At 33.5% G+C, this 15871-nt stretch overlaps 1 protein-coding gene across 1 annotated transcript in view; it reads right to left on the bottom strand.

The window, feature by feature from the left end:
* Positions 1–4330: 4330 nt before the first annotated feature.
* Positions 4331–15871, bottom strand: part of LOC134851653 (gelsolin-like protein 1) — a gene marked incomplete at its 3' end in the record, with an annotated part of 40821 nt that continues 29280 nt past the window's right edge. Inside the window, 2 exon segments of the mRNA XM_063867830.1 lie at positions 4331–4550; positions 5295–5491. Of these exon segments, the coding sequence (XP_063723900.1) occupies positions 4331–4550; positions 5295–5491 (417 nt within the window).

A 15871-nucleotide genomic window follows, 5' to 3' on the forward strand; every position in this document is an offset into this window, starting at 1 on the left:
CCTATTTGAAAAGATCCAGAACGTCAAATTTAACCACGAGCTTTACAATCTCATCCAAAATTCAAATCAAGAATTTTCAGCTGTTACCAAAGAAGTGAAAAACATCAGAGTGCTTGAAATTTTTTGGCTGCTGCTTCGCACATAAAACGTAATACGCATGCTTGCCAAGCTCTTAGTAACATCTGACACTTTCAAGATGGTTCCCTAACAACTTTCTCTCTGGATTTTTCCCTGAAACTGAACCCTCGTAAGTTAAAAAATTACTATTATCACCAACACAAATATATCAGACACTCAATATTTCAACACGTTTTAATCAACTTTTGTTAGGTTTAACCAGTCACTCATCCAAAGGATAAAATAAAAAAAACTAATCACTCTTTATCTTTCAATTTTTAACCTACCTATGAAACTGAATTATCCTAAGTGATTTAAATTTTTTATGAATGCAACAATTTGATAATTTTGTAGTAAAAATAATCCATGAATTAGTAAAGTAATAACGCCATTCAAACTACAGATAAATAGTTTTTTATCTGATCTGTGTTTAATTTTTATACACAAATTTTTCTCATTTACTCATTTACTCGCCCATATTTCACGCACTCTTTCCACTAAAAGAAGTTTTCGAAACTAACTGTAATAATTTTGATTTGTTTTCACGCGTTTCAAATTTTCCCTTATCCCGGTTGAAAGGAATTATAAGCAAGCTTAAACTAACCAACGCAGCTTACTTAAACCACAAAACTTGCCGCATGTATAGGAAAGTCCCACTGTAAGCAAACCAGATTAAACGCAGCTTAAAACTGGCTAAATTATCCTTTTGAAACCCTTTTTTAAGTTTTGTTGAAACCATCTAAACACCGAAATATCAAAAGTAAAAACCAGAACGAAACAATATTTTTTGATGAAAGGACACAACAAAAGGCAAAAAGAGTGGAACACCTGATGAAAAAGAACAAAAAATTGAACACGAAAAGAGTCTCTGCTATAAAAGACGGTTGAATTATACTCCCTCAACTGGCCTCATCCACAAGTAAGACATCCTGAGCATGCTCTATAGCCGGCCAACTCACCGCACTACACCACGCTTACATTTGACTAGAACTGTCTGGGGTGAGCGTATTTTTAAAAAACCGATAGTAAATAAAAACAACTAATAAATATCAGAACTAAAACCATTTTCAAAAGCAAGATTTACACTAAATATGCAATCTAGAAAAACTTCGTAGAGCAAAAGGAACGAGCAGCAAAGGGAGATGAAAACCCTATGACTTTCCGACTTTGGAATGGCAAATCTACTGGTTTGTTGATGTAGTCACAACCCTCACAGGATTTATAGTGTGAACCCATCATCGCAGCAAAAGTACCCATTGAAGGTGAACAATGGCCACCTCGAAGTTGATTTCACGTACGGATCCTACTCACTTGGCGGCTTACACAAAGTAGTCAAACTCCACCTTGCGCTTAGTCTCGCTCTAGCTTAACGAAATCAACACATCATTGCATAAATTTGAAATCTTGACACGATCAATCAATATGATCTAGGTTATACGAGACCCGCTTCTGGAGAACGAGCACCTGTTCGTGTTTTTACCTGTTGTGAGTGGTATCGTTTGGTTTATTTGATTATACTTATTTAGACGTAGAGACATTCTTAATAAGTTTTCTATACTATCGAACGCTTTGTGATGTATTTTCGATCTTATTTCTATTGTTAAATTGCTAAATAAAAATTGATGATGACTTGTTCGAAAATCTTGGAGATGAAATTATGTACGGAGTGGCTCACTCATAGAAAAATTTGAGATAAGGTACACCGTCTGTTCGTCAAGTTATCTTATTTTCGTTCGGATAGATTCGTGCAACTTCTTAGTCTGATACCGGTCTTAATCTTACTCTTATATCTCTTAGTGTCAATAGATCTAGTGTATACTGGTATTTGCGAGTTTGATATCGAGAACTGTTCTGAAGTATAATGACTGTCTTCTGAGTTATATTTATTTTATTCTGTTGCTGCAACTATGAATCGTTTTAGCGCTACAAATAAGTGTAATTGTTAGTTCTGAATCATGATTGATTTGTTCGAAAATTTTTTTGAGATAGTTTCATCAATAATATAATTGGGTATAAATAGTTTTTAACTGGTTCCAATAGGCAGCACGCTCTTATCGTGGGGAAGCAGGTTACTTATCGTGGGGAAGCGTTTTGTGTTTTTGAAAATTTTTGTTTAATAACTTGTTTATAAATGGTGGTGTTGTGGATTCTGATTCGGGAATATTTTGGGCATTCATGGTTATTTTTTTCGCTCTATTAAATCTCAAACGTTTTATTTTTCTTGCACTGTAGTTGAGTCAGATTCCAAAACTGCGTTGTGTGTTTTTGAAAATTTTTGTTTAATAACTTGTTTTTGTTTTGTGAGTTTTGCCTTTTTTATTGTTTGTTTTTTCAATTTAATGAGTCCTGTTTCTTGTTTGTGTGATGTAATTACAAAATCGTACCTCTCGGTTGTAATTCAACAACTGTGGATTACTATTGATTGTTTGTTCCATTTCTTATCTCTTGACATAAGTGTTAGAATGATGGTTGCAAAAACCGGAATTTATTTTTGTATTTCATAAACTGTTAGTCTGAGAAATTTTGTGAGGTTATCTTAATCATGGGGCATATGCTGTCGAGTGTAGACAGGTTGGAGAGAAAATATATCGATTCGTTAGAATATTTTTGTACTTTCTCGGCGGCTAAGTTATAATATAAGAAAAACTTACCTAAACTTATTCAGGGTTGTGATTTAAGGTTTTGAGAATAGTATATCAATCCACAAGGTTCAGGTATAAAAAGTAGATCATTAGATACTATGATAGATCTCACTTAGTTTATGATGTATGTAAGCCTGGGTCAACTAAGAGGAGGGACTCAAGTGAAGGATGAGTATTAGAAGTTCTTCACTGTTTATCTTAATTAAAAAGATTAGTTTTTCAAACAATTCTATTATTCATGGGTCGTTGGTAAGGCTTGGAGACTGAATCGACAATTGAGGTCTTTAGACACTTTTTTACTAAGAGAACAAGTTTCCTGATTGATCCAAGGGATCCAAATATTTCAAACCAAATGGAGTAAAACGTAAAACTAGGTTCAAAGTTAAAGATTGATGGATAGTCTTGATGATCTGACTTAAAAGAAATTAGGTTATTACAAAACAAGGACGGGCCTTGACAGAAAAAAATAAGGTTTAAGTTTTAAGGAAAGATTGTAAATTTTAGAAAAGGTTTGGTTTAAACGATATTAAACATAAATGATATTAATTTCTGATCGTTTATGGTTATGTGTTAGATGAACAAACAAAGAAGCATAACTATGGAAGGAAGAGAATACTAGTCCTTGAGAAGCAAGGAGTTTTTTTTATAATTTTATTAAAAGTAACTTTAATTTTTTTACTGACTTTTTTTTGTATTTTTTATTCAATAAATTTCAATTTTACAAAAATTTTGTAGTTACTGCAATTTTGATGAAATGAACGAACTTTATATATTTTTATTTTTTTATCATTTGTCTTTAATATGTTGTTTAATATGGTTTCACATCATTTAGAGGTATATGTTTTGAAAAAGAGTAAATACTGCTCCAAGTAAATTTTCTTTCTTGTTAGTGAATGAAAATCTACTGCATTGAGAATTTGGTAGAGAAATAATAGTTGCAGTGTGCGTCGTTTCACGATATAGGGGATCGGTCTGCTGTTCGGGTTTCGACCTATTGTGAGTGTTATCGTTAAGTTTAGTTGATTAGACTTATTGAGGCGTAGACATAAACCTAATAAATGTTCTATACTATCGAATGTTTTGTGATGTAATTTTGATCTTTCGACTTCTGTTTTTAATTTGCTAAAAATAAATTTGTTGAGGACCTGTTCTAGAATCTTGGAGATGAGTTTCTGTACGGGTGGCTCACTCATAGAGTAATCTCAGATAAGGTACACCGTCTGTTTGTCACGTTATCTTATTTTCGTTCGGATAGATTCGTGCAACTTCTTAGTCTAATACCGGTCTTAATCTTACTCTTAAATCTCTTAGTGTCAATAGATCTAGTGTATACTGGTATTTGCGAGTTTGATATCAGGAGCTGTTCTGAAGGAGAAGGACTGTCTTCTGGGTTATATTTATTTTATTTTGTTGCTGAAACTATGAATAATTTTAGCGTTACAAATTAGACTAAAAAGTTGCACGAATCTATCAAGCCGAAAATAAGACAGCATGACGAACAGACGGGGTACTTTTTCTGAACTTTCTTAATGAGTGAGCCACCCCAGATACAAACTCAACTCTACACAGACCTTCATCCTCTCCATGGGGCTGGCCTTCTTGCCGTTCCACTGATGGACCTCCTTGCCATTGTCCAGAATGAACACGTCGCCACTGTCCAGATTGGCCCTCTTACACGTGACCTCCTTCATGTGGAACTTGCCCTTCTCGATCTTGAACCTGAGCAGGCGAGGCTTCACCACCTCCTCCTCCACGTGTTTGAAGCCACTGTCAGCTCCGCCCTCCTTTATTCTAAGAAGAACAGTTACCAGCTCAAGTTAAATTACTTTGATTGACACGGATGATCATATTGCGACTATACGCGACCCAAAACAGCTGTTCTGTGACTTTGTGAACGCAAATTAACAATTTTGCGACTTTGAGCGACCCAAATTAACTGTGTTGCGACATCTCGCGACCCAAATTAACTATGTTGCGACTTTGTGCGACCCAAATTAACTACGTTGCGACTGATTGCGACACAAATTAACTATGTTGCGACATTGTGCGACCCAAATGAAATATGTTGCGACTTTTTGCCACCCAAACGAACTATGTTACGACTTTGCGCGACCCAAATTAGCTATTTTGCGACTTTGTGCGACCCAAATTAGCTATGTTGATAGATGATGGCGGGATGATGGAATTTCCGTCGCAGAAAATCCATTTAGTCGACCCATTTCGGTCGAAACATTAGTCGCAGACCTCGAAGAGGGAACGTTAAGAATAATTATTCGACACCACTTTAAAACTGCGCAAGAATTGAACGGTTTTTCAGCGGTTTATTTTAAATAAAAACGCCAAAAATTCACGCAATATTTGAACGGTTTTTGAGCGGTTTATCTATGAAAACCGTTTGAATCTTGCGCGGTTTTTGAGCGGTTTTTCTTTGAAAAAGCCGCTCAAACCGCTCAAACCGCTCAAATCTTGCTTCAATTTAGGTGAAAATTCTCGACTCGGGGAGCGTACTAGCTAATTTGCAATGAGATGGCCTACTGTAGGACATCGAAGTATGACTTGAACATCTCGGTCTCGTTGTCCTGCACCTCCCTGTGCTGCACTGGCTTGTCTCCCAAAAAAGTGTCCAGCTCCACTGACTTGATGGCCACTGCCCCGTACTCGTCCTGGGTGGAGTTCTGCCCAATCCAGTAGTGCAGGTCATAGTCCAGATTGCCACTCTTCGTCTTCTTCGACTAAAACAAACCAACAACAAATGAACAACAAACATCAAATGAACAGAACATTGCAACACAACCCTAGCTACAACTGAATCCTTATTTGCGTGCACATCCTGGAACCAGATCAAACAAGTATTTATTATATATTTTGATACTTATCTCTGTAAAATAATTGGAACTAATCAATCTTGAACCACCCCATTACTAAAACTTCTGATAATTGTAAAGCTGAAACTTCAGATAGTTTCAACAAGAGAAACATAATTTAACTCGAAAAGCACTTGCCTCTTTCTCTCCTCTCATCTTGCAAGAATATACTAGATCAATTGAAACTAGGAAAGATAAGAGTAAGATTTTAATCTGTATTAGACTAAAAACTGCACGAATTTATCCGACCGAAAATAAGATTGCGACGAACAGACGGTAAATCCTATCCAAAATTACTCTATAAGAAGGCCGCACGTGACCTAACTTCATGTGGTGCGACCAACGGGTCTCCAGCAGACCTATATTAATTAGGATTTCAAGAAAAAAAAAAAGATTAAGAAAAAATCAAAGAATTGTTAAAGCAAATCAAAAACATAATTTGCTTGTTTCCCTGTCTCAATAAGTCTAATCAAGCCAAGCCAATACTAAAGACGAAACCAGATTACAACGAAGAGACCACATATATACTGCATCGCAACAAGAAAAAATAAACGACGGCGACACAATTTTCAATACTAACTGTGCAGTGAAATTATAATTTGATTAGTTTACAAACTGCATTAAATAGTGTTGCAATATTGAATAAAAACGCAATTTAGTTTGGTTAATGTACAAAAACTAATAATATACATAAAACGACAAGAAGTTGACAGAAAGTATTGTCTAATTTCGTCCTAAAAATCTGCAGTAGTTTTTCTTTCAAGTAAAATTTCGGAAATCCCAGTTTTAAAAATACAAAAATACCAACCAAAACTAAAAAACATTTTAATTGTTGTTAGTTTGGTGATACTTCTGTCCTGAGGATCATCATCCTATCTCGCCGCATAGGTTTGAGAGCAGTAAATTATCATTTAACCGAATTGATAAACTCTCACTCCAACCCATCTTGCCTAGACAAAAGACCCGAGAATTTAAGATAACCTCACAAAAAGAGTAATAACTAACTGGTTAGAAATCGACAATTAACACCTGAATTTCGCATCAATCATTCTAAGAATAAGCACAAATAGGCAAACAATTATTCTACACAATTACTTGATTCACCACTCTAGGTAATACCTTGTTATAACACCACAAAACATTTCCTAACAGCCTAATTTCAACATGCATGCATGCACAAGAAAACCTCAAAAAAACTGCAGCACTTAACCAGCAAGATATTCAATTATCATCACATTTCGCAAACGAAGAAATAGTTAAAGTCAAACCGGTAACAACAAAACAAAGTATATCACCTAGTCACTCATCAATGAAAACACCATATAACAGGAACAACACCCCGTTCCCACTAACAACACTAAAATCATCAGCCAAACCAACTGTTCTTCCCATAAACTCACAATTGAACTAGGAAACACTTGGACCGATAACTAAAAAAGTATCCTTCATTGAACCGAAAAAGAAACGTGGAAACCACTTTGCAATTAATAATTATGATTTTTTTGCAAAGTAAAAAATAATTAACCCAATAGCAAATCCGATTCAAACAAAAAAATCACAGTTTCTAGGCCACTATTTTAATCAGAAACAAGTCGAAAGTCCGAATCCACAATTGGTAAATTTCCATTACAAACAAACACCCAAACAGAGCACGTGGAAAACTACCCATTCTTTTAACAGAAACAAATTTATATAAAAAGAGGACAACTCAATCACATAAAACCATCTCAATCCTCAGATGACAATGACTAATCTCGTCGAATTCAACAACAACAAAATTAGTCCAACCAACGGAAATACTAATGGAAGAATAGTGATGAACCAGATGATATTTACCAACCAAATACCTTTGAACCTTACTTGCACTTACCAAGTAGTCAACCTCAAAAGGCTAAAACACCTATGACCCGAATTTTCCCGACTATATCAAAATATACAATTAGAGTGTTTAGTTTTTTTTCACATTACCAGGCAGAATCAATGAGAAATGGAGCACCATTGCCGTTTTATTTTCAGCAACATGAAATGAGCCGAAACCAACAAGCAAATTACACTCAAAGACCAAACACAGCAGAATCATTACAAACTACGATGAACCCATACCTTATGGGCGGATCATCCTTTACATGTAACGAACCAGTAATGGTTTTCACAGGAACAGACAAGAGTACTCAGTTGAAGATTATTTAGTTGCCGTTACAGCCATTTTGAATTTAAACTTAGACCCAGAACCAAATAACACACCTCTTCATCAAAGTTGTACTCGCAAACGTAAACACTTAATAGAAACCACAACTGACGGAGCAGCTCAAAATTGGTTTTCAATAATACCAATAGAAAAAAATTCAGATTTGAAACGTTTGACCCAAAAATTCAATAAAAAAATTCGATTCAGAAAGAAACAAACAACATCAAAGAAATTAATGCAACCAAATGTGTAGACTTCCTATTGAAACACCAACTAAATTAAAATAAATAAAACAATGAAAATCTTATCATAAAAAAACTCGCCTTATAAAAAGAAAAACTAGTACGCAAACCATAATCATTGAATACATAAAAACACCAAAATTACAGAAAATCTAAGAACTACTTTAGAAACACAATTAAGAAAACTAACAATAAAGAAAAGAGCATCACATGCCTTAACATTTCGCGAACCCAACATGGAGTTTGGCAAACTCGTAGACAAATTGGAACAACTAGAATTAACAAGTAATTTAGTAGAAACGAAAATCTAAAACTACACAAAGTTTCTAATATTCAAAGAATCACCTCAAATATAAGTAACATACAAGAATCAGACACTGAATTAGCAGATGAGATAACACAAAAACGTAAAATATACGAGAAGAACCAAATCTTAACGCAAAACCCTCAGTCAATAAATGTTGTAATTTTTGTAGAAAAAATGGACACAGCATCACAGATTGTAGACAAAAGACAAACAAACAAATCAAGAACACCAAATAAACATTTTTATCAATACCTGAGAAGGACCAAAATTTACCAATCAGGCGTGTTCGAAAAGTAACTCGAGATCAAAATCAAGCCGAAGTGATTACTCTAACTATAACAGCAATCATTCATATTCAAACAACCGCAATAGAATTTTTTTAAAGACAAACTACATCTTAAGCAACCCTGACCCAACAATATTGAAAAACTTTTCCATATACATTGCGAGATGACGAAAATGAAGCCAAAAAAACATCATTATTTACCATGTTGAGAGTTGAACATGAAAATTAAACTCCTGTTTAATCAAACCACTATCAGAATTAAAAACTTGGAAATAATACCAATGAGAAACACATGAGTCTCATCCTAGACAGTAGTAATGTTCCACATCAAATAAAAATTGTGAAAACACAGACCACAATTATATTCAAGTACAACTCCTAAATTTTTTTCACCAAAGGAAAAACATTGGACCATCTAGAAAGCCCAAAAAATATTGGACCATTTTAGAAAGCCCAAAAAACTGTTCTCAGTCTACAAGAGCCAACGAAAAATTATCTATAAAAAATTATTAAAGAACCAGAATGAAAAACTGATTGTTTCAAATAACAGCAAAATTTAAACCTACTTTCTAAATACTGAAATATACACCGGAACAAAAAAAATAAACCATCTTTAAATTCTAACACTCTCAGATTCTAACACTCCTGAAGAATTCGAAAATTATGAAAATTTTTAAAATTGCTTATGTGTATGCTACATCTAATTTTGACGTCAGCAAAATCCATTCATCACTAAATCTTCTAGAAGCAGTGTTTAAAATTGGCCTGTCACAGGACAAATTATATAGATTTTCTGGGCATACATGAAAAGTACGAAATCATTTTATGGGTAAATAAAGGGCATAAACCAAAAAAATTAATTTATTTCAATCCAGTTATCATCCTAGCTAAAGGACAGTACTTGACGCAAGGTACTTAAACTACCTAATAGATGGATGAAATTGCAACAGGCCAATAGAAACAACTCTCGAAATACTCACAAAATTCACCGGAAAATATTACGCAGCAGTTGAAATGAACACTGCGTAGAATCAAAGGCCATTAGATATAAATAAAAAATACACAAAAAAACGATCTTTCTGATCTAAAAGACCCCGTTGATAAAATTCCAAGAGCAAATGAAAAATTACAAAACAAAATACCATGGACAGCTTAACTTACAGCTGAACTATTCAAAAAATATCAAAACCTAGGTCCGGGTAAACGCCAAATAAAACGTTGACACAATAACAAAACCAAACCTACTGAAGCAGATAATACCATCTTAGGAAATAACAGCTTACTTCAATTTTTTGAAAACATAATAAAACATCTTTAAGAGATGAAGGAAATTCATTCGTCCTAATAAAAGTATCACAAATAAATTCAATTGTTTTGTAGCACTAACACAGTTCCGCATTGTAACCCTCAATACGCTTATACCTACTTTATGAACCTTGGATAGCAAGTTTTGTCTTACAAAAATTTCATGTCACGGTTATGGGCACAGGGTTTATGAGTCAGGAAATCATATTTTTATGCCATTTATTTAAAATAAAAAAATAAAAACCACAAACTCTACATGCCCCATAAACAAATGGACTAGTCGAAGGCGTGAACCGCTCCTTACAAAATACACTGAATTGTCAACAAATGTAAAATTGTTTCGTTTTGCATAATTCAACTCTCAAAATACAACAACTTTTGGATTATCACCCTACCGAAAGGTTTTCAACCGAAACCCCGTAACTCATTGAAGACTACACAAGGAAATGGCACACCATCGAAAGACTCAAATTGTTGTAACCCTCCACCTCAGACTCGCGGTAATGACTACTTCATAACGCATTGGATCTTGAATTAACGCATTGGATCTTGAACGCATTGGATTTGAACTCTATAAAAAAGTAGCAAGGATGCTACTACAAAGACACAATGTTCAATCGCAAATCAACTCACACTTTACGCTAGCTTCTGATTTAATTATCGGAGCACTCGTTCTAATCCCCAACTTGACCATACATAAAGGAATATATAAAACTACAGTCATCAAGAAAACGACCCTATTAGAATATTGATAAACCAACAGTTGTCACAAAAAAATCAATTGACATAAGTCGAAAACAGAACACAAAAACAATCTCCTACCATATCACCCAAATGAACACACCCTCTTTGAACTTACACAATTATACTCATTTACTGGTCTCCATGTTGTTGAATCAACTTTAGATATCACCAACAAAAGACGACTCAGATACACTATAACAATCAGTAAACATAGTTACACGCACAATAAATGCAAAAAAGACAAAGCCAAACCCACTGTTGAAAGAACAAATCTTAAAGTACAGAATAAAGTAATAATTTCCGAGATAAGAGTAAAACCAGTACAACGTCAATTATCCTGATAACGAAACAAACCAAGGAAAGACCACACAACGTTTATCCCACAATCAAAAAGTTTGAAAAAGTAGAATTTTATGAACCCTCTGAATTAAATTGAAAACAAGATACAAAGATATCACTCTGGCTTGATACTACTTCCTTTTTACATTCTCATCACTATTACAATAAACCTCCATTTGTATCAATTCCTATTTCATAAAAACTTTAAATTTTTATCTCAACAATCTCAAACGTTAAGTTAAAATGAATCAGCCATTATCAATATTTCATTTTTGCACACTTTCTTTTCGCCACCGTCGTTGAATTAAACGATCTTATCACAAAATGAACAGGAAATATAACTAGAACTCAGAAAATTTCAAGTGAAAAATAAGCAAAACTTATTGTATTTTCATTTTAACTGATATTTTAGAAAACTTTTCGATCATTTTTTTTCTAGTTTTTTGTAATCTTTTCACAATTTTCTACACCCTCTGAAAATCTACTTTTTTTTCCCAAATTATCGACTATCTAAATAGATACCACATCCAATGGCATTTTGTTTTCAAATGTTAAGATATGTCTCAAGCAAAAATATATTAGGCTAGCTAATAGATAAATCAAATTGCAACTGGCCAATAGAACCAACTCTCGAAATACTCACAAAATTCACAGGAAAATATTACGCAGCAGTTGAATGGATCAGTAGAATCAAAGGCCATTAGAAAAAAAAATACACAAATAAAACAAACTTTATGATCCAGAAGACCCCGTTGATAACCTTCCATAAACAAATGAGAGATTACAAAAAAAATACCATGAACAGCTCAACTCACAGCTGAACTAATCAGCAAATATCAAAATCAAAGGCCATTAGATATTGGGTCAACATTTTTATACGCCACAAAAAATGTTGACCCAATAAAAAAATTAAACCTACTAAATCAGATACTACCATATTGAGAAACTTTTTTTTTTCATTTTTAAATCACTTTTGTCCGACTTTTCTACGTAATTGTATTTTCATTTTTACTGATATTTTAGAATTTTTTTCGATCATATTTTTTCTAGTTTTTTGTATTATTTTCACAATTTTCTACACCGTTTTGGAAATCTACTTTTTTATTTCCCAACTCATCGACTATCTGATTAGATACCACTGCTATGGTCATTTTTTCTTTCAATTGTTAAGATATCCCTCAAGCAAAAAGATATTAAACTACCTAATAGATAAGTCATATTGCAACTGGCCAATAGAATCAACTCTCGAAATACTCACAAAATTCAAAGTAAAATTTTACGCAGCAGTGGAAATGAAAACTTCGTACAATCAAAGGCCATTAGATACAAATAAAAAAAAACAAAAAAAAACATACTTTTTGACCTAAAAAACACCGTTGACAACATTCCATAAACAAATGAAAAATTACAAAAAAATGCCATGAGCAGCTCAACTCACAGCTGAACTAATCAGCAAATATCAAAACCTAGCTCCGGTTATACGCCACAAAGAATGTTGACCCAATAACAAAATTAAACCTACTAAATCAGATACTACCATCTTGAGAATCTTTTTTTTCATTTTTAAATCACTTTTGTCCGACTTTTCTACGTTATGGTATTTTCATTTTTACTGATATTTTAGAATTTTTTTTGATCATATTTTTTCTAGTTTTTTGTATTATTTTCACAATTTCTACACCCTTTTGGAAATCTACTTTTTTATTTCCCAACTCATCGACTATCTGATTAGATACCACTTCTATGGTCATTTTTTCTTTCAATTGTTAAGATATCCCTTAAGCAAAAAGATATTAAACTACCTAATAGATAAGTCATATTGCAACTGGCCAATAGAATCAACTCTCGAAATACTCACAAAATTCACAGTAAAATTTTACGCAGCAGTGGAAATGAAAACTGCGTACAATCAAAGGCCATTAGATACAAATAAAAAAAAACAAAAAAAAAAAAACTTTTCGATCTAAAAAACACCGTTGACAACATTCCATAAACAAATGAAAAATTACAAAAAAATACCATGAGCAGCTCAACTCACAGCTGAACTATTCAGAAATCAAAAACTAGGTCCTGTTACACGCCAAATAAACTTTTGATACTAATACCATCTTAGGAAATAAGAGCTTACTTCAATTTTTTGAAAAAAAAAACAATAACTTAGCTTTAAGAGATGAAGGAAATTCATTCATCCTAATAAAAGTAGCACAAGCAAATTCAATTTTTTTGTAGCACTAACACAGTTCCACAATGTAATGCTCAATATGCTTATACCACACTTTATGAGCGTTGGATAGCAAATTTTGTTTCACAAGAGTTCCATGTCACGGTTATGGGCATAGAGTTTATAAGTCAAGAAATCATATTTCTATGCCATCTATACAAAAAAATACAAACCATAAATTTTACATGCCCCTTAAACAAATGGACTAGTCGAAAGCGTGAACCGCTCCCCACAAAAAAACAATGGATTGTCAACAGATGTAAAATTGTTTCTACTTGCACATTTCAAATCTCAAAATACAACAATCTTTGGAATATCACCCTACCGAAAGGTTTTCAACCAAAACCCCGCAACTCATTGAAGACTACACAAGGATATTGTACACCATCAAATCACGCAAAATCTTATAACCCTCAGACTCGCGATAATGATTACTTTGATCATCCACAAACTATAAGAAAGCTTGCGGTACTCACACGCATTGGATCTTGAACTCTATGAAAAATTAGCAAGTCAGCTACTACAAAGACACCATGTTCAATCGCAAATCAATTCACGCTTTACGCTAGCTTCTGATTTATTATCGGAGCACTCGTTCTAATCCCAAACAACCGCAATAGAATTTTTTTTAAAGACAAACTACATCTTAAGCAACCCTGACCCAACAATATTGAAAAAAAACCATTCCATATACATTGCGAGATGACGAAAGTGAAGCCAAAAACAGATCATTATTTACCATGTTGAGAGTTGAACATGAAAATTAAACTGCTGTTTAATCAAACCACTATCAGAATTAAAAACTTGGAAATAATACCAATGAGAAACACATAAGTCTCATCCTAGACAGTAGTAATGTTCCACATCAAATGAAAATTGTGAAAACACAGACCACAATTATATTCAAGTACAACTCCTAAATTTTTTTCACCAAAGGAAAAACATTGGACCATCTAGAAAGCCCAAAAAATATTGGACTATTTTAGAAAGCCCAAAAAACTGTTCTCAGTCTACAAGAGCCAACGAAAAATTATCTATAAAAAATTATTAAAGAACCAGAATTAAATACTGATTGTTTCAAATAACACCAAAATTTAAACCTACTTTCCAAATACTGAAATATACACCGGAACAAAAAAAATTAACCATCTTTAAATTCTAACACTCTCAGATTCTAACACTCCTGAAGAATTCGAAGATTATGAAAATATTTAAAATTGCTTATGTGTATGCTACATCTAATTTTGACGTCAGCAAATTCCATTCATCACTAAATCTTCCAGAAACAGTGTTTAAAATTGACCTGTCACAGGACAAATTATATAGATTTTCTGGGCATACATGAAAAGTACGAAATCATTTCATGGGTAAATAAAGGGCATAAACCAAAAAAATTATTTTAATTCAATCCAGTTATCATCCTATCTAAAGGACACTCTTTAAAAACTGTACTTGACGCAAGGTACATAAACTACCTAATAGATGAATCAAATTGCAACAGGCCAACAGAAACAACTCTCGAAATACTCACAAAATTCACAGGAAAAAATTACGCAGCAGTTGAAATGAACACTGCGTAGAATCAAAAGTCATTAGATACAAATAAAAAATACACAAAAAACGATCTTTCTGATCTAAAAGACCCCGTTGATAACATTCCAATAGCAAATGAAAAATTACAAAAACAATACCATAGACAGCTCAACTTACAGCTGAATTAATCAAAAATATCAAAACTTAGGTCCGGTTAAACGCCAAATAAAACGTTGACAAAATAACAAAACTAAACCTACTAAAGCAGATACTACCATCTTAGGAAATAACAACTTACTTCGATTTTTTGAAAACATAATAAAACGTCTTTAAGAGATGAAGGAAATTCATTCGTCCTAATAAAAGTATCACAAATAAATTCAATTGTTTTGTAGCAGTAACACAGTTCCGCATTGTAACCCTCAATACGCTTATACCTACTTTATGAACCTTGGATAGCAAATTTTGTCTTACAAGAATTCCATGTCACGGTTATGGGCACAGGGTTTATGAGTCAGGAAATCATATTTTTATGCCATTAATTTGAAATAAAAAAAAACCACAAACTCTACATGCCCCATAAACAAATGGACTAGTCGAAGGCGTGAACCGCTCCTTACAAAATACACTGAATTGTCAACAGATGTAAAATTGTTTCTTTTTGCTTAATTCAACTCTCGAAATACAACAACTTTTGGATTATCACCCTACCGAAAGGTTTTCAACCGAAACCCCGTAACTCATTGAAGACTACGCAAGGAAATGGCACACCATCGAAAGACTCAAAATGCTGTAACCCTCCACCTCAGACTCAGGGTAATGACTAACTTCATAAAGCATTGGATCTTGAATTAACGCATTGGATCTTGAACGCATTGGATCTTGAACTCTATAAAAAAGTAGCAAGGATGCTACTACAAAGACACAATGTTCAATCGCAAATCAATTCACACTTTAAGCTAGCTTCTGATTTAATTATCGGAGCACTCGTTCTAATCCCCAACTTGAGCATACACAAGTGAATATAAAAAACTACAGTCATCAAGAAAACGACCCTATTAGAATATTGATAAACCAACAGAT

The sequence above is a fragment of the Symsagittifera roscoffensis genome, chromosome 7 (genome assembly GCF_963678635.1).
Source record: "Symsagittifera roscoffensis chromosome 7, txSymRosc1.1, whole genome shotgun sequence".
In the NCBI taxonomy this organism is placed as follows: domain Eukaryota; kingdom Metazoa; phylum Xenacoelomorpha; order Acoela; family Convolutidae; genus Symsagittifera; species Symsagittifera roscoffensis.